Genomic DNA, 24874 nt, shown 5'->3' on the forward strand with positions numbered 1-24874 from the left:
ATATGGGATTTTTCCACTGTAGGTGCTAATACAACACATTACAAATTGCTGTGTAATGACAGATGGGAGAGTCATCCAGGACCTCTGATGATAAAATGCAGGAACACAGAATAGGTCTGTCCTGCTGCGAGGCACAGCTTGGTGTAGCTGAAATTAGTATGAGAAGGGGCAGTCCAGCACTGACCTGGCCAGAGGAGTGGAGGCTAGATTTCCTCTCCATAGGAGGAGGTAGTTTGTTCTAGGCTTTTTCCCCAGCAATCTTTGCCATGCAGGGCAGACACACCTCCAGGTTGTGTATTTACTCAAAATTTCTATCACTGCTGGAGAATGCCGGACTGCTTCTGCCAACGCACAGTCATGGTAAAAAAAAAAGAGCTCACAGCCCAGGCCTTAGTCCATTCCTTCTTTCACTGGAGTTTTTCTCAATGCTTGTTTGTTTTCTATTCTTCCTGCGTGTCTTTTTTTGCCTGCCCTTTCCTCAGGCTTGTTTTGCATCTCATAAAACATGGTTTGCCGGCACACTCTGGCAACAGGCTGGCGAGTTCAAATTAAACAGCAGTGGTTGGGGGAGGCACTACACACATCATCATATTGGCCCGCACACACACGTTCAAATTCTATAAATCTCTTTATCTTTGTGCTGAGATCCAGCACACACAAAATTTCACCCAAATCCTTTAAGGTGTTTTTCTTTTCAGAATTTTCTTAATGCCATGGCAACCGCAAAACCTCCACATCCCACAGGCTTTCGTCATTATTGCTTGCTTATGATGGAAAGCCTGCGACCTGCCGATATGATAGCACTCATCCTGGCATCTGCTTGTCTCTCCTTGCTATGGATTCACTGAGGTACTTCTGTGCATCACTGACACACTCAACCCAAGACTAGGGGACATGTGATTGCATGTTTTTAGTTCTTTCCGAGAGAGGAAGTCAGAGTTGTGCAAAACAGGCTATTCTATGGTTTTACTTACTCTGTGTTTTCTGTGTGTATACTTCAACTATGAGTTTTTGTTGGTACCAATTTAAGCACCAAAAAAACCCACTTGAACATTTATTACTGTGCCACTGGCCAATGGAAAAAGCTATTCTTGTTATCTGGTGCAGTGGAAAAAGGCCCTTTGTGATTTTTTTTTTGTTGTCTGTTTTCAGGCTTCTGTTTGAACTTGAAGGCACATACACAGAAACAGACAGACATTATGTTAGTAACACTAGTTCCCTTGCTTGCTTCAGAGCCTGGAGATCAGGACTCAGTTAAAGAGGCATCCCTGGAATGCCTTCTGAAGGATGAAAAGGGGACAGAAGATGCCTGCCCGCTGTTTATTTTCTCTACTCACTGCTGCCTTGATCTGAATTTGTCACGCTGTGTGTCAAACAGACCCGTGAAGCAGAGGTGAATCATATGGTTATGGTGGCAGGGTCATACAGGGCAGCTGTGATTAGCCCCAAGCAGTGTCACAAGACACCACTGCATTACCGTAACATTCCTGCTACTGAACCAAACCTGACCAACAGAACACATTCCCTCCAATTCACAACATTGTAGTCTGCTATCATCTTCCTGCTACCAAGCCAAATCCTGACCAATGGCATCATTTCTCTCCAGTGTTGAACAAAATAACACTTGACACCAACCTGACCGATAAGAACCTTTCCCTCCAGTTTTCAAAAGTCAATCAATACTTGTCATTTAAGTGGGACTTGACACATTGCTGCTGATGTTGGGGTGATCAGAGGAAAGGCTGAAGTGTGTGTATCCTGTGTGAAAGAACTCTCTATTATGTGCTAATACAGGCAGCTCCATTAGAGATCATACTGTGGTGACTACTGTGGTAATCTTCACACACTCAAACAAAAATCCCTCTAAAAAAAATTGAGATTGAAAAAGAAAGACTAGAGAAACCTTCAAAATGCAGAGGCAATAACAGAAATTGCTGAAAAAGAGATGAAGCCAGACACTTTGATATGACTTACTTCAATGCAATGTGGTGACTAAGGGAAAGCAATATGGCAAAAAATATACATCACAAAATATGAACATGACTTGCAGTGCTGCTAAAACTTGTGAGTACAATGATACTTTTGTTTAAAGTCCACACTAAGAATATAGAAAAGAAAGTAAAATAACCAGTTTACACAGATCTGTGTAATCTGTGAGTAACACTGGGAGTATATTCGTATTATAAAAGTACAAAGGGCACTTAAAAAGGTATATTGTTTTATCATACAATTTTTTTTTTTAAATCCAAATTGACTTGCACTCAGAGGAGATTGTTGCACTGCACAGTTGCACTCTTGAGCAACTGATCAGTTGCTCAAGAACGCAATCATTTTAGCCTGGTGGTGCGTATACACTGGCCCACCACTTCCCCACTATATCAATATTATATAACCATATCAGCCAGTTCCAGTGCTGCACTTTCCTTACCCGTCTTGTGGATCTCGTAGCGCAATGAGAAGCCAGCTCCCTGGTGGGCATAGTCAGATACAAATCGGATGTGGAGCACGGGTCCTGATGAGATGATGGCCGGTGGGGCGATGTTACTGCAGTGTTTCCCCAGCAGATCTGCAGAATCTGAATTGCCATCACGGATCTCGATGAAGTCGTATCTGCAAAACAAACCCAATTACTCAGGGCGTATGTGAGGGCAGCGAGCCAGTGGGGTCAATGCTTGAGTAATTGTAGCCTATCTGACCCTGTGACCTGTGTCACGCACACATTCCTGCCTGTCAGTAAAATGAGTGTTGGCAACATATACATCTTCAGCTGTTTCTCCTAAGATCTTTGTTCTAACAAAACCTGGCAGCAGACAACACAGTTGGACGGTGGGGAAAAAAAATCAATGTAACAAACAGCACACAAAAATAAATCAAAGTGTAGACTTTCTCACTCCTATAAATACATACCTTCATATTAGTTTCACTGTTACTGAAAAATTTATAGTCACTGAATAATATGCTTTACAATGAATAACTGATTAACACAGAGGCTTTCAGGGGTTAAAGTAATACACACAATTAGCGCTAATAGAATAAGAACAAAACCTGATATGATTATAAAGGACCCTGAAGGCTAAAATACATACACTCTCTTTCAGACATATTCAGCACAGATATATGCAAACAAATACACACACAAACACATTGTGTGTGTGTGTGTGTGTGTGTGTGTGTGTGTGTGTGTGTGTTTATAGCCTGTCAGTTTTTCTTCAGCAGCACCCACTGCAATGAGTTCCTCTCTCGTTTTTTTCTCATTACATCCCCAGTTTATAAGCAGCCGTTGCCTGAGGAGTTTATGTGGTCAAAGGGGGCTCGATCTCAGTTAACTAAGGAAAAAACACGCCTATTATGCACTTTGAACATTTCCTGCCTGATTACACAAAATGGACTCCATTCCTCAAAGACACAAAACGCCTGACCTTAATGACAAGTAGATGATTAAAAACAGCTAAAATGCAACAAGTATTAAACAGAAAGAAAGCGAGAGCGATAGAGAGAGATTCAATACAATCTCCTATTGTAACGAATTGAATTAGATCAAACCGATTATTCTGCTTTTTCTTCTGAGGCTGAATTGAAATAAGGTTGGTTTTAACAGGGAGACGGAGAGAACAATACAGAGGGAACTACTGAACTGCCATTAAGTCCAATGAAGATGTAAAGGAAGACGGCTATCCTGCTAATCGCTGTGCATCACACTAACATGGCTGATTCTTCATGGAGCCGCTCACACAAGTTCATTCGCCAGTAAAGTGTGACTGGTGCCAGTGTGTTGCGGCTGATCTGACCACAGTCTAATGAGCCTGCGACTCCTCACTGCACTCGAGCTGAGAAGGGCCATTGTTCAACAATCAACTCCAGATGAAGAGTCGAGAGTCGCCTGATGGAGAAGTCAACGAGCCCCAATGTGAAGAGCTTCATCTCTCGTTCTCTTCTTCCAGCTGCTCACACATCACTTAGGCCCTCAGAAGACAAGTCGTGTTCTCACATATAAAGCTTTTAGAATAAGTGATGAGTGTCTTTGCTTAAGGCTGTTAAGCAAAGACACGTCTGAAGGCTGTTTTCTTCAGAACACTGAATCACTTAGGCTGGTTCGGACTTCCTGGGTAGGAAATGAGAAGCAGCACTTGTGGATATGTTTTGCTTAAATGTTGGATTCAAGCCTGTAGGAATGATTTACATTTGTTTTGCCAGTCATTAGGCTTGGTTCGGGATGGTCGTGGGGTTCACAGTTCATCACACTGTGAACTCCCAGGCTTCCAGAGGATGAAGGTCTAACAGTGAATTATAACTAAAGACTAGCATCTTTTCTCTATATTCTAAAAACTTGACTATTTTAAAGACTTTACTTATCACGGACACTATTCCAGTCACTGTATTACTGTTTATTATATGTACTCTACCTTCCATACTGTTATAACTGTTGCTTATTGTTCTGCACAGTATGAATTTATTGTCTTCTATCTTGTTGTCAATTTGCACTGTAACTTTTTCCTAATCTGCCCTGCATGTTGTCCGATGATTAACTTGTACCACACAATATATTGCAGGTATTGGAGAACTCTATTTCATTCTGCTGTACACAAGCATATGGCTAGAACGACAATAAATCTCTCTACTCTTCTACTGCTGCTACTTTTTAAACATCACCTTCTGCCATTGACCTGCATGCTTCACTGGCCTCATTAGGACCCCTGCTAGGGAGATCCGCCTTTCCTTTTCCTTTTCCAATCCTTTTATAAATACCCAAGCAAGTCTGATTGCTGGAAGATGAAGGTGCGACAGTTTAGTAGGTGGAGGCTGTGAGCCAGGAAAAGGAGGGGGAGGAAGAGATGCACTGAAACCTAACACTGCCTTTGGTTCATTAAGTGACAGACACCAGCAGGTGTCTTTAAAACCATCAGGCATGTACACTCAAAGAGGAGCTCAAAAATGACACAAAGAAGCACTGATTGCTCAGAGATTCACAAAACCGAGACAGTTGTGGGGGTTGAAATCATCATGAGCAGGAGTCCAGGAGTCCTTTACGGATTGAATGGATTTAAAATTAGGAAGAACAGTTGTTAATTTTCTAATCCAATCCTAACTAAATCGAAATGCTCGGTTAGTAAAACGAGGTCTCATATAATAGCGCAAGAGGCAGTAGTCATTATGAATATATGATTTTCTCACATTTCAACGTTTAAACACTCTTCATTGGCATGAGAGTTAAAGGTACATTTGCATTGCCGAAGATAGGACTTCGATACAAAAGAATAATAAATGAAGGAATGAATCATTTCAACATCTCACAATTGAAAAAATATATAATATTTAAAAAACAAACAACAGTAATATAAATAATGGTAGTAATAATAATCATCATAATCCTTTCTCCCATTCTTGTTCTGGTACAATTTCATCCTGCTGACAGCCACGAGCAATATGTTATTTGGTCTGGTACTCTGGGGGGAGCTACAGGGGGCTTTGGGCAGTTCTAGTTGACTCCAGACTTCAATTTAGTGCACCAGTCAATTAACACAAACACACACAGGCTATAATAGCAGCATTCATGCACTGGTGAGGATACATGGGGTGTGACGTTTGCTCTCTATCATTACAGTCACATGACCAGCAGCTTTAAGCGAATACAAAAGATTATTAGATTTGCATAGATTTTATTATGGGATGCTGTTGCTGTGGTATCAGATAAAGGTGTTGGGATGATCGGCTTTGTGAAGCTGCACGACAGTGAGAACCTAAATGCTGAAATTTATTCCTTTGTCAAAGGGCACGGAAAGTTTCATTCTGTTGTTTCCTTGTTTCTCCCTTTTCTCGTCTCATCACTTTACACTTACACTCCATTATTACTGTAATTTTGTCAACTTTTTTTCCTGGTTTTTTTTTTTTTTTTTTTTTTTTTTTTTACATGTGTATCTGTGGGAACTCTCTATGGAACTTAGGTCTGACATGATCAGGGTAACGTGTGTGTGTGTGTGTGTGTGTGTGTGTGTGTGTGTGTGCACCCCACCTCCTGCTCTCTGAGCTGCCTGTTAATTGCCTTTCACACGTTCTATCTTACAGGCAGGAAACTTTTTCACACTTGCACATACCCATCAAGTTTCAGAGATCTGCCACACACACACCCTTGGTAGCACTTGGTTAATGAGAAACCACCTTCAGTTTTTAGAGTGACACACAATGACCATTACTGTTTCACTGTCTCACACCAAAGCAATGATCTGTTTACAGTAAGAAAACATCAGTAATGCTAACAAATAGCAATGCTTTTAAAATGGCATGAGAAACAAATCCCTGGTAAACAGCCCAAGATAAAGATCTTCACACTCTCTCCTGTGGTACAAAGCTACTTACTTACAAAAGAAAAAACAAAAAACAAAACAAAATGGACCTTGCTTAGAACCGGTAAAAACCTGAGAAAAAGAAAGATTCCGAACATGCCTGTATATCATTAACTTAGACTTAAATCACAGCGTAAACTGGTCATTTGTTTAGGTGTGAAAACAAGTAGTCCATATCAGTTTCTTCCTAATGACAGTTAGTAACGGAAATGAGAAAGAAAAACAACTACTTTGCACAAATAAAATTGCACAGACCTACTTTCTAGTATTTAGTCTCTGTGTGGCCAGAACCTAATGTCAAGGGAAGTTTTAAATGTTTTATAGTAATGGCCTTATAGATATATGTCCTGCTAAGTCACTTAAGCTAGTGTTATATCTCAGAACAACTGTGCTTATAGACCAGGCCATGGTCCTCCGGCACTGCGACGTAATGTTAATCGTCTTCAATGTCCGTAACAAATGTTTCTGCAACCTGAGTAAGACTGTTATACGTGTGGGACATTAATGAGTCCCCTGGAGTCCAGCTCTCCTTCATACTGTCCATTGATTCTTCATTTCATGTGGAAAAATAATCATTGATCAGCTGGACCCACAGGAAGTGGTGTAAGAAAAGGTTATCATCAATGTGTCACTTCGCATTGGAGAAGAACTCGAAGTTCCGTACTGCTCTCTTTCTTAGACCAAATCCTTCACAGATAGAGGTTTAAACTGGAAAATAATCCGGGGGAAAATACATGGGAGACATCTGCTAGTCTCCTCTTCACCATTTAGTAAAATCTGGCTTTATGTACAGTGCTGTGAAAAAGTATCTCAGTATCAGTATTTCTTCTGTTTTTGTGTATAACTCATACTAAATAGTTTTAGATCCTAAAACGAAATACAACATACACAATACAGTTTTTGTTAATTTATTATTTTTTTATTGAAGCAAAAAAAAAAGTTATCCAACACATAGCACCAATGTGAAAAACTAATTGGCTCCTTAAACTTAAAGTCTGTTTGTGCGAGCTTTAGCTGCAATAACTGCAACCAAATGCTTCCGATAACTGGAGATCAGTCTTTCAATTACTTATATTACTAGGACTTACTCCTATGCTTTGGATCATTGTCTTGCTGCATAATCCAGTTGTACTTGAGTTTCAATTTACAGATTGAAGACCGGACATTCTCCTTTAGGATTTTCTGGTAGAAAGCAGAATTCATGTTTCCCTCAATTATTGCAAGTTGCCCAGGCCCTGAAGCAGCAAAGCATCCCCACACCATCACACTACCACCACCATGCTTGGTGGAATTCGTGTTCGGTTTGGGCCAGATGTAACGGGACACCCGTCTTCCAAACAGTTCCATTTGCGACTCCTCAGTCCACAGAAAATTCTCCCAAAAGGTTCAAGGGTCATCAACATGTGTTTTGTCAAAATTCAGATGAGCCTTAATGTTCTTCTGGGTTAGCAGTGGTTTTCGCCTCACCACTCTTCCATGGATGTCATTTTTGCCCAGTGTCTTTCTGATAGTGGAGTCATGAACAGTGACCTTTATTGATGCAAGAGAGGTCTGTAGGTCATTTGATGTTGTTGTTGGCTCTTTTGTGACTTCCTGGATGTGTAGTTACTGTGCTCTTGGAGGAATTTTGGAAGGTCGGCCACTTCTGGAAGGTTCACTATTGTGCCAAGTTTTTTCCATTTAGAGATAATGGCTCTCACTGTGGTTCTTTCGATACCCAGAGCCTTTGAAATAGCTTTGTATCCCTTCCCAGACTGATGTATTTCAAATCACCTTTTTCCTCATCATTTCTGGAATTTCTTTCAACTTTGGCATAGTGTGTTACTGAGTAAGACCTTTTAACCAACTTCATGCTGTTGAAAAAGTTCTATTTAAGTGTTGATTTGGTATAGGGTAACTTTTTTGCTTCAATAAATAACACTATCATTTAAAAACCATATTGTGTGTTTACTCAGATTGCCTTTGTTTTATCATAGATTTTGTTTTAATTTCTGAAAGAATTTAATATGAGATATACACAATAACAGAAGAAATCAGAATGGGGCAAATACTTTTTCATAGCACTATGCAACAGGAAAATTTTATCATGGATCAAATGATTGTGTTTACTACACTGCACTGAGCCTAGTCAGAGTAGATTGGTGTTCATCTAAATCCATGTAAATTTCATAGAACCATCCACTACAGACAATCTGAGAGAGTTAGCTAGTATAGCAGATTAGCATTAAACTAATGCTAACCTCCTTTCCCCAGTGTTGATGGAACAAGAGCCCAGGCAGCTGTCTCCTGTCCCCAGCTGGACGACATTAAGGTGCTGCTGGGTCTGTCATTGCAGTCTGGCATGCATCAGGAACCGAAATTTTGAGGATGCTCCAAGGCTACTGTCACAATCCAAGCTTACTGTTGAGAGATGTTAAAACATTGCCAACACTGCGCACAGAGCCCTCAGCGGAGCACATGTGGAGTGTTTGAACACTGGTTAGCCGCAGCACTAGTGCTAATTTCAGGGTAAATTCTAGGGATGTGAAAGTGAGGAAATTTTCCCACTGGTTCGTTGACATGTGACTGCACCGGTAATACCGGCACCACTGGGGGCGGTTTCATTATTGTTCTTAATGAAAAACAACAACAACAAAACTGTATTATGACAAACTCGCTTATATTAAACATAGAACTTTTAAAACCAAATCTTCTGCCATCGTCTTGTCAGTCAGCTCGCCTCACTCTCGTCGCTCTCACGCTCAATTCGGCTCATGCTGAATCGAGCACACGCATTCAGTTTTTAATTGTAGCGTCCATTCTCTAACTGAACTAAATGATTTTTATTACTATAAAAAAGCAAAATGACAGTGGGGGGCGGTGCCGCGGTGGGCAAGTGATGTAATCGGTGTGCGGCGTAACACAGACTATCGCAGCAAGCCTAATATATACACTCACAGTGCCACATTGTAAAACAAAGGGAATAACAACCTCCATCTGCCAATTGTTCCCAAACTGGAACCTAATTAACATTCTTAATGCACAGTGCATACGCGCCATGACATTCATTTCTAAACTAGACCAAGCAATTTCCAGACATGTACCATGACAGTGTTTTTAGATTTGTGCATTGTACAGTGATCGTACTCCATATTGATGAAATCCCTTATAAAAGAGGGAAATCTAGTTTGTAGGCTATTTGCTCGACAATGATACAGCAGGAGTCACAAAGCGAGAGGGTTCCAAAGGGGATGAAGGAGTACACTGAGACAGAAAGACAGACAAAGCGAGGGGAAAAGCATCTTCAACCAGCTCATCCTCAGTCTATATCCATTATCCATTCCATTCAGGAATGTGGCTTGCTTGATTGAATTACAAATATATCATAATAAATCATGTAGCTCTTTTTATATTCATTCAACATCAATCTATTTATAACCCTGAGGGGCGGGAAGCAGTTGGCACTTTGCCAGGCTTGTGTGGAGTGATCTGCTGAATTATAATGCACACTGCAGAGTGAGGCACAGGGGCAATGCTGTCATGATTATTCCAGCTGAGACCTGAGCTGTGAGCCCTGGACCTGATTGCCCATCCTGACACTGCACTTCTTCTCAATGCAAATACAATCACAGAAATATTGCCACTGCAAACACTGTCACTGCAGCTCGCCCTACCCACAAATATTGCACTCTTCTGATAGAGCATGTGGTTTTCTACGACACCCATTGTTTTCTCCCCGCTCTCGTCTCTTCACTCTTCACTTACACATTTATGTAGGAAATAGTCATTAATCAGGAAGAGGTTAAAATGTCAAAACCCCATGAGGTGATGCAGCAATCAGCAAGAACAAGAACAATTCACAGAAAATTATCCAGAGGCTCATAAGCGAACAGAAGCCAATACATTACGGGGGGGAAAGAATGATGGCTTGATGACTATTTTATCCTACAATGTTCTGCCACCTTTTGAGGAAGCTGATGTAAAACATGAGCACAATGAACTCACAACAGAAAGAAAACTCACAGTTAATACAAAAGAACAGAGGAAAGGCCTGGAAATTGGAGTGATTTAGGATTAAAGATGTTGTTAGCCATTCACACAGAGACCTAAAATATCCATTAAGAATACAAAATAACACCACTGTCCTGGCTTTAAAAATGCCACACCACGGGATGTGGAATTGACCAAATAAATCAGCAACAACCACAGAGAACACAATATAAGTAGAAAGAACGTAAAACACATCCACTGCATGTGGGATTTTTTAAACATTGAATCCTATCCTGTGTAACAGGATTTTGAATGTACAGATCTAAATTATTCACATTTGTGTCAAATGCATTTTTTGCTGCAAGTTTGAATAAGGCGTGTCATTATTGATAAGTCGAAAATGTCCTGGGTTGAGAATGTGAAAACGCTATCTGATCATCTCGTTTCCCCTGCTTCATTGTTTGCAAGGCAGAGTGAATGGATTTGCATTTCTAACACCATTTGCCTCTGCTCAGCACACTCATCCATTCTAGATGAACTCTGGCTCGCATTTCCAACAGCTATTTGAAAACTGTTCAAAACAGCTTTCGCAGTTTTACCCCACACATGAGACAAACTACAGGATCTAAAGTGCTGTCTCCTCAGTAAGCATGCTAAACACTAGCGGTGTGGCTGGATCAGTAACACTGTTTACTCCAAAGCAGAGAACCTAGATTAGAAAATGGGCTGCAGCTTTGGAGATGACTTATTTAAATGTGATGGGAGTAGGAATGGTGAAGAAAAAAGCAGAGGCAGAGATGGAGATGACTAAATGGAAAAGATATATAAAGGAGGGCCAAAGGTGTGGCTGCAGACCAGACTGCTAAAGACTAAACGTTCTGTATGAGGGCAAGGTGAAACATATTTCCTCTCAATCTGGTAACATCTGTAATTGTAACAGCCACACCAGTGTGTACATTTACTCCAGACTGTGTTCAGCTTGTCTGGTTGGCACTGACACGATCCCTGAGCTCCATAATAATATCTGACAGTTAAAGTTCTTCAAGTCTTCAAATTAAATAGGGCATTTAGCTGCTAAAAGAGTGGCTTTGTGGCCAGGAGAGAACTAAATGGGGGCTGTGGATGAGATGTATATGCTCTGCTCACAACATCTACACCATATAGTGAGGCTGAGTGTCGGCGTGATTTATATATAGTGAAGCAGAGGCACATGCATCCAGAGATTGACTCTTAAGTGAAGAATGATATGGTGCAATGTGATGTCGGGTCACCAAGTCATGATTCTTCCTCAACTCTCTTAAATAAGTACTTGTTTGTGTACTCCCAAATTAGACAGTGTGCATATACACACTGGAGTAAGCTAAAGAAACACACTCCCACAGGCTAAGTGGCCTTTGCTGCCATTGAGCAGTGTAAAGGAATCCCCTATGTGTATGGGTGAGTGTGCTGTTTTTCAGCTTCCGCTGAGTCTGGACTCTAGCCTAAGGGGCTGTCACTACAGGAGCCATCAGAACAACACTGATTTTAATTCATCTTCAAAATCCCCCTGACTGACTCTCTCTCTCTCTCTCTCTCACACACACACACACACACACACACACACACAGCATATTGATGTCCAACTAAGTGTTTATACTACAATAGAAATGCCTGTCTGCTTCACAAAGTTGTTACTGTTAGATATATCCAATATGGCAACCCCTTCAGCTAACTATCTTGTTAGGACACACTATTTACTCTCATGAAGATGTTTAGCAAAGAAGTAAGATAGCCAAAGAGCAGTGAATGGAGACTTTGTTACCATGTGCCAGTGGGTACATTTTTTATTACTTGTTTTTAATGAGACATGAGTGTGTTGACTGCACTTTCTCACTTAAGATCGTGGTTAGCTATAAAAGCTGCTTCAGTACTAGCTGCTCCAGAAAAGAAACTTGATGACACAGGGTAATGCAGCAAACAAAGAGGAAATCGGGGGGGAAATGATTTTGGAATTTAGAGATGTGCCATCAGACACTGGCATTAAATACTGGCTTGTCTGGGATCAGACATGGTCATGGTGACTCAATATTCAAAAGCATTAGGCTACTGTGAGTTCAAATCCCAGCTATGCCAAACTGGTACTGCTGGGCCCTTGTGCAAGTCTTTAACTCTCAACTGCTCATTGGTAAGTCATGTAGGATACACACTACATGGACTGATTTGCAGATGTATTATATGCCCCAAACATGTTAATTTTGTCTGACAGAATATTTAGCATGAACATGAAAACAGCACGTAGCTTGCCATAAACCACACTGCAATTATACCTCTTAGTCAGTTAGTTACAGTTACGTTTATTATAGCGCTTTTCTAGACACTCAAAGCGTTTTACATAGTACGGGGGAATCTCATCAACCACGACTTGTGTGTAGCATCCACCTAGATAACGCGACGGCAGCCATAGTGCGCCAGAACACCCACCACACACCAGCTATTGGTGGAGAGAAGAGTGATGTCACCAATTGGGAGATGGGGGATGGATTATTAGTGGGCCATGATAGATAAGTGCCAATGGGGGAATTTCGCCAGGACACCATGGTATACCCCTACAGGCTAAGTGACCTCTGATGTTTCACATAACTTGCTAACAGAAGCTGCTGATAGCTGGCTTGATCACTAAGAGGAACTGGAGTTCTGGTTTCAGCTCCAATATTGGTATCCCTAGTTAACTAGATACCTAGCATCCCTAGTTAATGGTCAAAATGTCATTCTGACAGATTCTGTAGTTTCCCCTCATCTCTACGCTAGCTGCCAGCTTTCGGCTCGTTTTCAGCTCTTGCCATAAACCAAGCAGGCAATCCAACATGTACCACTGTGCCAACATGCACCACTTCTCTTCTGAGCAGCGCTAGAACCGCACACTAAATTAAACAGCGTTCATTCTCTTTGTGGACAAAATGTGACGCTGCAATATAACAGAAAACCTCAAGCTTGGAGGAAAATGGGATAGAGATGGAAAAGAAATGTGCCTATCTGCTGGTCTTAGTTTTGTTTATCTAAACCTAAGAACATCCTCTTCCAGTAACTGGGGAAAACGCTTGCTGGTCTGTTTTCCTAAAATAATGATGTGCACCAGGTCTCCATAAATAAATAAGAGTGTTCCTACAGAGTAGTGTTTACTAATGCACGTGTGTAAAAAAGCAGCATCTCTACAGATGAGACGTGAGATGTAATGGAACAATGCCGACTCTTATAAAAATCAAGACAAAGCACGAGAAAAGTACAAAATATAGCAGCAATGTACAAATCCCTGAGGAGTAACTAAAATAGCTGAATCCCTTCCACCCCTCTCCTTTCGTGTTAGCTGAAATAAAGAGCACTGACAGGGAAGTCTTTCAACAACAGCTGGTAAAATATTAATGCTCTAAATCTAACAAAGAAATGTCAAGCCTGTTTATAAATATCTTTGTAAATAGCTATGTATTATTAATACAGTAAAAATGTTAATCTAGATTCAGAAAGCTTGAAGTGGTTTGAAGTCTGCTACAAAATCAGTTACTATTTCTGACTCTATAACCTAGTAATTCCCTATCATTCTATAATCTTACTTCACTACATGGCACTGTATTAGCAGAGAAATATGCTAAAATAGAGTTCATTTCTGAGTCATCACGCATGCATTTCCACTACTGACCAACAGGGGGTGGACTCACCACAGCAGCCAACAAAGCCTGTGGAATGCTCTCAAATCCATACTGTACATTTCCATAAATCCCTGGGATTCAGAAATGCTTTGTTTATTGTATATTTAATTAAAGTGTAGGCGTCACAGACGTCCTTTGAGGTGTCTGCAAGTCAGACTCAATAGTCTCCATTTGAGCACTGGGAGATCCTCCAGTACAGCTTGGTGCCAGATTGGAGGCTCTGTTCAAATGTAACAGTTAAAAAAAAAAAAAAAAAGAGAAGCGCTGTGGTCTTGTGACATGAAATTGCTCCAAAAAAAAGCACTGAATATCAGTGGCCTGCTGCCCTGAGTCTACTAACAACTTTAAAAGCCTCCATCTGCTACATAGCCCATGATTCATAGCTCTCACTCCTCAGAAAAGATCAGTTCAGTATGTGTAAATTAATTTTGTGCTTCATAACATATTTAACAGACTACAACATAACACTACAGCCTTTAGGTTATATAAATGCCTCTGTGTAAGACAGTGTCTGAGATAATGTAGACTTTTCATACCTAAGCAGTACAACCCCAATTCCAAAAAAGTTGGGACGCTGGGTGAAATGTAAATAAAAACAGAATGCAATGATTTGCAATTCTCATAAACCCATATGTTATTCACAATAGAACATAGAAAACATTTCAAATGTTTAAACTGAGTAAATGTATCATTTTAAGACAAAAATAAGGTAATTTTGAATTTGATGGCCGCAAGACGTCTCAAAAACGTTGGGACGTTAGGTTAAATGGCAACAGGTCAGTAACATGATTGGGTATAAAAAGTGTATCTTAGAGAGGCAGAGTCTTTCAGAAGTAAAGATGGGATGGAATCTGTATAGCATATGTTGTTCTAAAACCTGTATATACCTTTCAGCATTGATGATGGCTTTCCAGATGTGCAAGCTGCCCATTCAGTAGGCACTAATGCACCCCCATTTCATCAGAGATGCAGGCTTTTAAACTGAGCACTGATAAAAAGCCGGATGGCCCCTCTCCTCTTTAGTCCTCTTTAGTTTAGAGGAGACGGCATCCATGGTTTCCGAATTCGTCTGACCACAGAACAGTTCTTCACTTTGACAGTAAATTTTGCTGCAGTGCCGCCTTAGAGCCCAAAGATCACCGGCATGCAATATTAATTTTCACCCTTGTCCCTTGGAAATCTCTGGAGAGATTTCTCCAGATTCTCATAATCTTTTGATGATATGTACTGTAGATGATGAGATATTCAGAGTCTTCTCAATTTTGTGTTGAGGAACATTATTCTGAAATTGTTCCACAAATTGTAGATGCAGTGTTTCGCAGATTGGTGAACCTCTGACCACCTTTACTTCTGAGAGACTCTGCCTCTCTAAGATACTCTTTTTATAACCAGTCATGTTACTGACCTGTTGCCAATTAACCTAATTAGTTGCAAAATGTTTCTTCTTAGTAACACTTACGTTTCCAGCCTTTTGTTGCCCCTGTCCAAACTTTTTTGAGACATGTTATGGCCATCAAATTCAAAATTACCTTATTTTTTTCTTAAAATGGTACATTTACTCAGTTTAAACATTTCTTTTCTATGATCTATTGTGAATAACATATGGGTTTATGAGATATGCAAATCATTGCATTCTGTTTTTATTCACCTTTATTTACATTTTACACAGCGTCCCAACTTTTTTGGAATTGGGGTTGTAATTAAAGAACTTGAGAATGTATTATTTGCAATTATTTTGACTGAAGCTATGACTTGCATGTGTTGTGCGACGTCCCCTAACCTGCAGTCCAGCCTCTCCAGCTCAAAGTGGGGGTTAAAGTTGAGGACGATGCGCTGCGAAGGCTCTGGAGCCGTGATGATCCACCGGCAGTCCTGATGAGGTGGGTACTCCTGTGGGTAACCAGGCGTGGTGATATAGCCTGCATCACTTGCATCCCGGTGCCCACCACATGGCTCTGGAAATGAAACAAAGGTCAGATTCAGTTCAAATGATTCAACACAAGTGATTCAACAGGATCCATATTGTTAAACTACATGAATCATCACTTGATACAATGGATATGATTCAAGTAACTCAATAAATCTGCTTTTACAAAAAAAAGAAAAAAAAAGGTAAGAATCAATGTGTACATGCTCGACAGACATATTTAAAGGCTATTTGTCTTGCGTCCATTAGCCATTCTTGTCTCCTGTCATGAAAAAGCAAGGACTGGCCATTTGCAAACATTGGGACATGATCTCTGCTGATCTCTGATTCAATCTGCACATCTTTAGAATAATAACCCATCTAGTACACAGAGTCACTATCCTGTCACAGGAAACGGCATACAGGCTGTGTGTCTGCTTCAGGTCAAAGGTCACCTTAATGCTGTGAGATCAGCATTTGGCCACAAAGACGCCTTTCTGCACAAGGAACAGAGAGAGGGCACTCTTTCATTCATTCATTTTTTCTTTTATGCCCTCTCTCCTCAGCCTTGATCTGTTTTACCGGGTTTATCCATTACAAGACTCAAACTGTAATTTGAGACTCAAATAAGTGATCATGCTTTCATTTATCGTTTCCCCCGAGTGTACAGTTCAGGTTGTTTAACCTGTGCTATAACTCTAATGAGCTGCATGTCTTAAATTTTAGAAGAACGCAACATATTAAAGATTAACCAAGTAGGAGGGAGACCTGATAAACTGCAGTCATGCCTCACACTGATAGGAGGTACACGACCCACATGAATCGCAAACATTCTGATCTAAAAATACACACTCATCCATTACACTAAACCGCCAATGCTTCAGCAAGGACTTTCATACATACAGTACACACACCGGCCCAAACTCACACGTACATTACTGTACGAATCTGGGGTTGATCCAGTGCCACATGGAGGAGCTCAGATGGGGATGCTGGGAATGGGTTCAGAGGAAGTGACAGGTTTGATTAAGTGTTATGGCGGGTTTCCACCGTGCATCGTGAGCTTGTATATATGACGAATGCGCTTGCTCAGTTGTTATGAAGATCCCAGAACTTTATTGCAGCATTCATATCAATCACATGACATTCTAAATGACTGTTCCTGTGTCTTTTTTTACTTTAGCACTTATACAGATGACTTTTCTAAGATGTGGACCCTTCTCCAAAGCTCTTCAGGTCAAATATTGGATAAAGAAAACCCAGATGGGTGAGATGTAATAGACTTTCAAGAGGTGACATTTGGAAGGCTATTAGAAATTTAAAGGTGTGCTTTCTGCTCCATTGCATTTGATATGCCAGGCTGCCCTTCTCTCGTTTCCCCAATGGCCACAGAGGACTCCACTACGTACTACACTTATACATATACACTACACACACAAAATATGTACAATAACAACAAAAAGAAATAGCCTGAAACTCTTCTGCCTGTTTGACAGCAATTAAGTGACCCCACCACTGCCTCCAGCTCTTTCAGGGCTGTTTAGCATGTATAGTTTTGTGCTAGAAATATTGCCAGCTCAACATTTTCTCAACAGACCTTGTTCTATGTGAGTGTGTGTGCTTATAGGTTTGACAGGCTGCAGGCTCTCATTAGGGGGTGCTCTTCCTCTCCTGGCTCTAGGCCTCAGCAGCATGGGCCTGCCACTGTGAGAATTTATTTCAGTTCAGAAAGTAGGGAAGGAGTGAGAGAAGGAGAAAGAGAGAGAGATGCTGTGTGATGGCCTCATGAATTATTGTGCCTGTGCTGCTAAAGGAGTCGATCCATCTACCCACTGTGCCACATGCTATCAGAGCAACACACAGCCTCAGAGACTGGGGCAACGGCAAGAACACACTCAAAGCTTGGTGTTTGTGTGCACATGTGTGTGCTTGCATGTAAAACTGATATGATGCTGCTCTTACCATTAAAGCGATATGTAGATTTTTATGGTAGATGCAAATTTCTAAAACTGCGCTATGGAGATTCTGAAATGCTGCATTTCCTTATGATGAAAAATGCAATCATGCTGAATGACACATGTGTTTTGAAACTAGATTTGAATTAAGGGATGATGCATAGCTACGTTGCTGGGTGTCTCAGTGAAAATGGGAGATTATGCCTTGCTTACAGTGGAATGGTTGCAGCATATCTTAGTAGCGGCCATATAAAAGCTCAAAATAGTTTTCTCATTCCTATAACCTGATCACCTGAGGACTGATGCATCAACGAGCACCATTTTATTAACCATGTGCACATGCATGCGGATGCAAACACGACAGTCTCCGTCAACATGAAGATCTGCTGAGTTGAGATGTTTCTCTGGCTTGAAATAGAGGAGATCAATGATTTCTCAATACAGGCTTTTTCCTCCATTTTCCACATGTCCCTTTTTTAGAACGCCAACACCGCACTCAGGTCCGATTATAGCGCCGCACTCGCTGCCTGTACGTACACACGCGATCCTAAACTTATCGTATTCATCACCCCTTCTCGAGCAATAAGGAACAGTAAATGGTACAGAGAAAGAGAATAGAGCTGCATTATTTATGACTTCCTTTCTTGTTTTGAATTTCATTGCGATAGCACTATTTCAGCACGTTTCTTGCTATCGCCTCATGAGAAAAAGAAAAAACAATAGACAGAAACAGAGATGGAATGAAGGAACACTTGTTTACTAGCCCAAATGCAAATAGCTGACCTTCTTTTTGGCAGATTTAGAGGCTCATCCTCCGTTAAAGAGGACTTTATTCTTCAACAGAAAAAAGATGTTAAAAACAAAGCAACATGACAACAAGATAAGGCAACTACAATCTCCATAATGGCTATTGTATGCACAGATACCACACATTTATCCAATTCTGCTCAATTAGATCTGACAGCAACAGATGCTGTTCTAACGAGCTTGCCACTCAACCTACGCAATTATTCTTGCTTTACCTCTGAATTGATACTATGGGGTGGCAATAAATTTGAGGGAAGACAACACAGAGAGGGATCACCATTCTTGTCATTTTCCCACTTAGCTCTGGTTTCTTGACTATTCACAGTGTTCCATGGCATAACCTTGACTGAGGGTTTGCTCCGTATGCAAGGAATGCACTGATTTACTCTCCTGTGATTCTTCTGTTAGCACATATGTGCACACACATACACACACACACACCGGTGCTGCTTAGTGGCTGCCAAAGTCTTACATCTGTGTCTCATCAGTGTGTGTGTGTGTCAACAGTATAAAGAAATAAGAGGCAAGGCTGGACTGAACCTGACTATGCACACCTCTCTCTCTCTCTCTCACACACACACACACACCCACACACACACACACACATTCACACAGGGACAGATGGGTCGAGAAAACATACTGCTGACTTACTTACACAAAAGCGGAAACAGTACAGAAGAAACCCAAGTGATATTTAAAAGAAGCACATGTAAAAAAAAAAAAAAAAAACACCCAAAAACCTCTGAACGGCAAAAACAGCAAATGACAAATGGGTTTAGCAGGACAGCGATAAAACCCTCCGATGAAATTTTAAAGAGATCCTATCCCCTTGGTATCCTGTGAAGCAACTGGCTAGAAAGTAAAAACATTTTCCAATTCCCCTCAGAAAGGCAGCAGAAAGTGCAGCCAACCTGCTATCAGCCAAACGAAAGCACATAGAAAACCTAACAAGGCCAGATATTAAAGCTAAATTCCGGACACACTGTACAAATGCCACGAGCAGCAGCCTGCACATGCCATGATGGTGCTTGTTTACAGTGCTGGAGCTCTGCAGGTGGCCAGGTGAGTGTGTGTATTTACCCCAGCCTATAAACCACCACCAGCACCAGCACTGCCTGCAGGCACGGGCGACCCAGTGATCAGCCAAAGAAGTGCAATGCACAAGGATCAGTGAGTACACACACACACACACACACACACACAGAAATTCTTTTCAAATCTGTTGAGTTGGCCAGAGCTACTACCAGGGGAGAGCAAGGCAAGAAGAAAACAGCAGCGACTGACTGACAAGGACTTCAGCTGATAATTAACTGCTTCTTAATCACTGAGATGAAGAGCTTAAGCTCTTCCATGCCATCACATATCCCTGATGACTGAACTGCTTCTTCAAGCAGGTCAACTATCCACTGCTTCTCTCCTGTCCCTTCTGATTCCCAAATCAAAAGGACGCATCCCAGAGTACCATTCATCTACTCCTAAGCTCAGTGTGAGCTGTAGTCCTCTGCCACACGTCGTAGACACAGCAGTTCTCAGCATGACTGCCACCCCGCAAACAAGTATCCTCTCATTTTTTCTTCCTCACCATCTCTCTTTGGCATTAAAAGAGCCGATGCAGCCATTCAGAAGGATAACTGGACTAATGAAGTGGCTGTTTGTTTGGGAGAGAATTCTGGGCTTTCAGAAAGGATCCCTGAGGAAAAGCCCCTTGTGGATCCGATGCTACAGCTCAAGTCAGAACAGAATAAAAACAAGACGCTATTTAGGCTGTAATCAGGGAAATCAGTTTATTAATGCTTAAAACTGATTTTTTTTTTTTGCTAAAATCAGGTTCAAAATGACAAAATAAACAGATGAGAAACTCAATGACTAAATGAATCCAAGTTTTGTATTAATGCTCTCAAATACAGTGAAAGACAATCACACGCATGGTTTAAGAAAACTACATTTAAATTCCGGATATATCAAAGAGCAACACTTTTACCACAAATAAAACACTGTTTTTAAATCGAGTCCAATAAAGGTGGTGAAGTTTTGTGAGAAGGTCGACCCGAACGCTGCCGTGAACCCCACTTGAACTTCATCACAGTGATTTGGACAAGTTCATCTTTACATTACAATTCCCATCTAGGACGTGTAGCTCTTTATATCAGAAGATTCCCATGCACATCAGAACAACAAATCTGTCACAGATCCAAATAATACTGGAGTGAAATGAGAAGATCTATTAGAGATCAAAGCTAGGATTGTTTTAGGTCTTGTGTGCACGGATTTCTTCTTCAACACTAGACATGGACTTGGTCGGGAACATGTTCCCCCCCACACACACACACACTACAAGCACTCATGCTCGGTCTAACACCGACTCCTGATGGAGAAGAGCGCGGATCTCGGATCTGGTATGAAAACTGATCACGAACACACGAGATTTACCCAGGAACCTCCATAGGTCTAGGGGTTAATAAAGAAATCTGTTAATACCGAATACTCAGTCGTGGACGGAAAGCTGTGAGACCTCACCGCACAAACCTGGCTCAGAAAGTGGAGCAGAAAAATGTAGTTAATAATGCAGAATAAAAAAAATTATAAGCAGCACATTTCTTTAGTGCTGGAGCTCAGCTTTAATTACCCTGTGTAAACAGTCGAATACATGCTTACTTAATGAAGATTGGGAAACGATCCCATTCATGCAACAAAAAAAAATAAAATAAATCTACTGGATTTAATGAGAGCGCGCGAGCAAGTGACATACCACTCACTTCCCCGGTGTAATACATGCTATAACATGTTCTCCTAAAAATAAAGCTAAATGAGCTTCGATAGAACAGTGAGAAATACGCATGCCTTTACCTGGTGTCGAAGTGCTCAAATTAAAATAAACTCAATTAAAATGTAGGCTAGAAAAACGGATCTGGGATCTTGATGGTTCTCCAGCGCGCGCACTGTACTGACTGCTACAGTAATTACACCTCTCACAGTGAAAAAGATTTATTAGCCTCATGGATTTATACTAGTCTTGTCGATCAAGAACTAAAAATGATGTATTTCCGCATCTTAAAAAAGGTATTGCTGGTATTAAGGGATTAACACTAGTTGCCTCCAGAATTGCCCAAAAACACGTTCTGAGAATAAAACACACACACACACACACACACACACATTCTGGGTTCACACATGAAGCTATAAAGCAAAGAATAAACGCAACACTAAAACTGAAAAGAAAAAGAAAAAAACACGTGTGTTGCATACAGATGTGCAGGGAAATGTCAGTAGTCTGGAATAACCCCCTTTAACTTACCCTCATCTCCGTGAACCAGCGGCGAGAAATAAAACACTAGTAAGCATCCATACAGTCTGCTGGCTAAATCCATCTTTCTGGGTGAAATGTGCCACCCTTGGAGTCTTGTTTCTGGAATCCCGGCCCTCTTTCGGCGTGGAGAAACGGGTTTATCCTCCGAGAAGAGCTCTTCAGCACGGCGGTGATCACTTCTGTCCTCGCGCCTGTTACACGCGTGATTCTTCAACACGCAGAGCAACTCCGATCACAGCGCGTGCTTCAACACCATGCCCATAGCGCTGTACAGGCTAAAATAATAACAATAACGCATTACTGAATAAATCAGCTTTCTAAAGAACTTTTCTTCCTGAAGTCTGACTAGGAACCATGGCAGGGAACGAGCCGAACTATGAGAAACAAAAGCTGCGTTAAGTTCGAGTCCCTTGAGTTCCTCGAGCTGGTAGTGAAAGTGAGTGAAGCTCTTATCCAATCCAAATGACACCAGGTGTCTCGGACTGGTTTTCTGACTTTCCTCACTTGTGTGGGGGAAAACGCGTGAGGGGATCGTAAAGACGGCTCGGTCGTATGTTCCGTGGAGCGCGTGCGTGTCCGGAGTTGAGCGCGTGCGTGTCCGGAGTTGTCCGCGTCCGCCACTCCGCTACCTTCACTCCTCCAGCGCGTGGAGGAAAGAGATGTGGGTCCGAGCTGTAGCCTACAGCGTGTGTGTGAGAGTGTGTGTAATGGCATCGGTACGGCGCAGCTATCGCGTTACACACACGCAGCTCCTCGGCCCGCCTTCCTCCCTCCCTCCATCCATCCATCCATCCCTCCCTCCCTCTCCCTCCATCCCTCCCGGTGTGTGATTAAAGAGGAGCGCTCGGCCGAGTTATAAAAAGACAGGGCGAAGGAGACATATACGCAAACGCCACGCCAACGTCCATCGCCGCAAAATAAAATAAAGAATAAATAATAATAATAAAAAAAAACACACACACACACACACACACACACACACACACACACACACAAAAACACACAGATCAGTTAGAGAGTATTTCTGGAAAGCGAGGGCCGCCTCACCCATGTTAATAACAACACAGTGATGATTAAAAAAAAAAAAAAAAAAAGGTAAAGAGAAGAAACTGCACATGGTTTTTGTAATTGCCCACACTGCCATGTCTTTAGTGTGGGTATCCTGCCCAGAGTCAAGAACCCGATACCTCTGAGTGGCCTTCAGGCTAAAAAAACTTGGATAAAAATACAGATGTAGCACAAACCTAAAATGCTGAGCTAAGGTTTAGATATATATGGAGGGCAGGTGAAGGGGATGAATATGGCAATGCACAGCTGAGATGAAATTAATGAACATGTACTTGACAACAGGACGAGAAATTAAAAATAAAAATGTAGTTCCCAAATCAACATGGACCAAAACTTCCCCAAAACAGACCAATGTTGTCATACATGCTGATTTAAGTCAGGCCAAACTGGTCTTGGATGTATATTGACGTCTCCGGTTAGTTGGAATACACTTGCATATTACCATCAGCTAGTCATATGATTTCCTGCTGAAAACACAAATCCTTACCAACACAGGAATGTAGTAGCAGTTCCTTGTTTGGTGATGAAGTAATTGAGCAAAACAAAGATTCTGGAGAAGTGTCCACCCACACCACCTTTAGTCAGTCTCTAATTTAAGACCTGGCGGTGTGCAGAAGTGCATGTTGATATAACACTATGGAGATGAGGCTTAACAAAAAGGAGAAGAAAAAGGAAAATTATAGTTTTAAGGGAACAGGAATAGATAAAACCTTATACACCACACTGCACACATCAAAGTCTTTAGCATACATCCTTAAGAGCGACCCAAACCAACTGTCATGCTCACATGTACCGCACCCAGCACTGGGTCGTCACTGGCCCCCTGTTTCCCCTCTAACTATATACACACACAGACCGCAATGACAGAGCAACCTCCAAAAATAAACTCCAAGAGCTGCTCCTCCTCAAGCATACTAATCAGAACATGACAGAGCAATGGCTTGAGACCACAACACCCGCTGACACCCTAAACATGGCCCAAAAGCAATGCGTCATTAAGATCACTTTAAATTATTCTCTAGCTGCACATGATTTGTGGGCTTTGGGTGTTTTGACCCAGGGTTGTTTAAATCTCAGGTTGAGTCTTACTACGGTCACATGACCAGTCGGTATTTGTGGCATGCTTGAACCACATGAGTAAAATTCAGTGATCATGATAAAGAGATGAAGGAACAATTCGTTGGCTTTCTCAGTGTTAGTGAGTCAGCAGGCTGGATCCTCAGGGGGTTTCTGTCCCAGTCCACCCTGACGCTCTTATCTCCATCTGAGAGTGCCGGCTCCTGCCAAGAGTGAGCTCTGAGCTTTGGAGGCAATGATACAGTTTGACCAGTTTGACCTGAGAGCTTCAGGCTGTCAGCGGCAGTGCTGATTGAAGCTGTCCCTGTCCACTGTTTTGTGATCAGTCGCACAGGTTTTTTTTGCCATGGTTAAAGTTTATATTTGGCGATGAGGTGCTGATCTGGGGACAGTACAGAGTTTTTTTCTTTGCTCAGCGTTGACAGCGCAGTTTGGCCCTTTCTACACTTAGCTCGACCCTCCACTGACCTGGCATCATCCATCTTTAGAGCTAATGGCAGGCTGAGTATGGGGATCCTTGTGAAGAACAGTGAGGGCTCTGTGTCCGGTGGTTTGGGCTGTCCGCACTATCCGCCTCACAGGAAGAGGAGCGCAGAGACCGCCTGCATGTGTTAGGCTGCCTGAGTTTCAGTATACACACCAGAACAGGTGGATGTTTTCAACGTAGTGGTGCGTCCAGATTTTAGACATTATATGACAAACTAAAGGGGTAACCGCGTAAATATTTAATAATCAAGGGTTCAAATACCTACAGAACTACA

The 24874-nt window shown here is 41.6% G+C and overlaps 1 protein-coding gene across 2 annotated transcripts in view; it reads right to left on the reverse strand.

The window, feature by feature from the left end:
• The window catches only part of nrp2b (neuropilin 2b), a 78204-nt gene extending 54133 nt beyond the window's left edge, over window positions 1-24071 (reverse strand). Inside the window, exons 1-3 of one of the 2 annotated variants that reach the window (XM_053627238.1) lie at window positions 21957-24067; window positions 15774-15948; window positions 2429-2610 (exon numbers count right to left, since the gene is read on the reverse strand). In XM_053627238.1, the coding sequence (XP_053483213.1) occupies window positions 2429-2610; window positions 15774-15948; window positions 21957-22029 (430 nt within the window). In that variant the 5' untranslated portion in view covers window positions 22030-24067. Of the gene's footprint in view, window positions 1-2428; window positions 2611-15773; window positions 15949-21956 lie in introns of both variants that reach the window. The other variant, XM_053627239.1, reaches the window with a different exon arrangement.
• Window positions 24072-24874: the final 803 nt, after the last annotated feature.

This window comes from Ictalurus furcatus, chromosome 6 (genome assembly GCF_023375685.1).
Source record: "Ictalurus furcatus strain D&B chromosome 6, Billie_1.0, whole genome shotgun sequence".
Classification (NCBI taxonomy): Eukaryota; Metazoa; Chordata; class Actinopteri; order Siluriformes; family Ictaluridae; genus Ictalurus; species Ictalurus furcatus.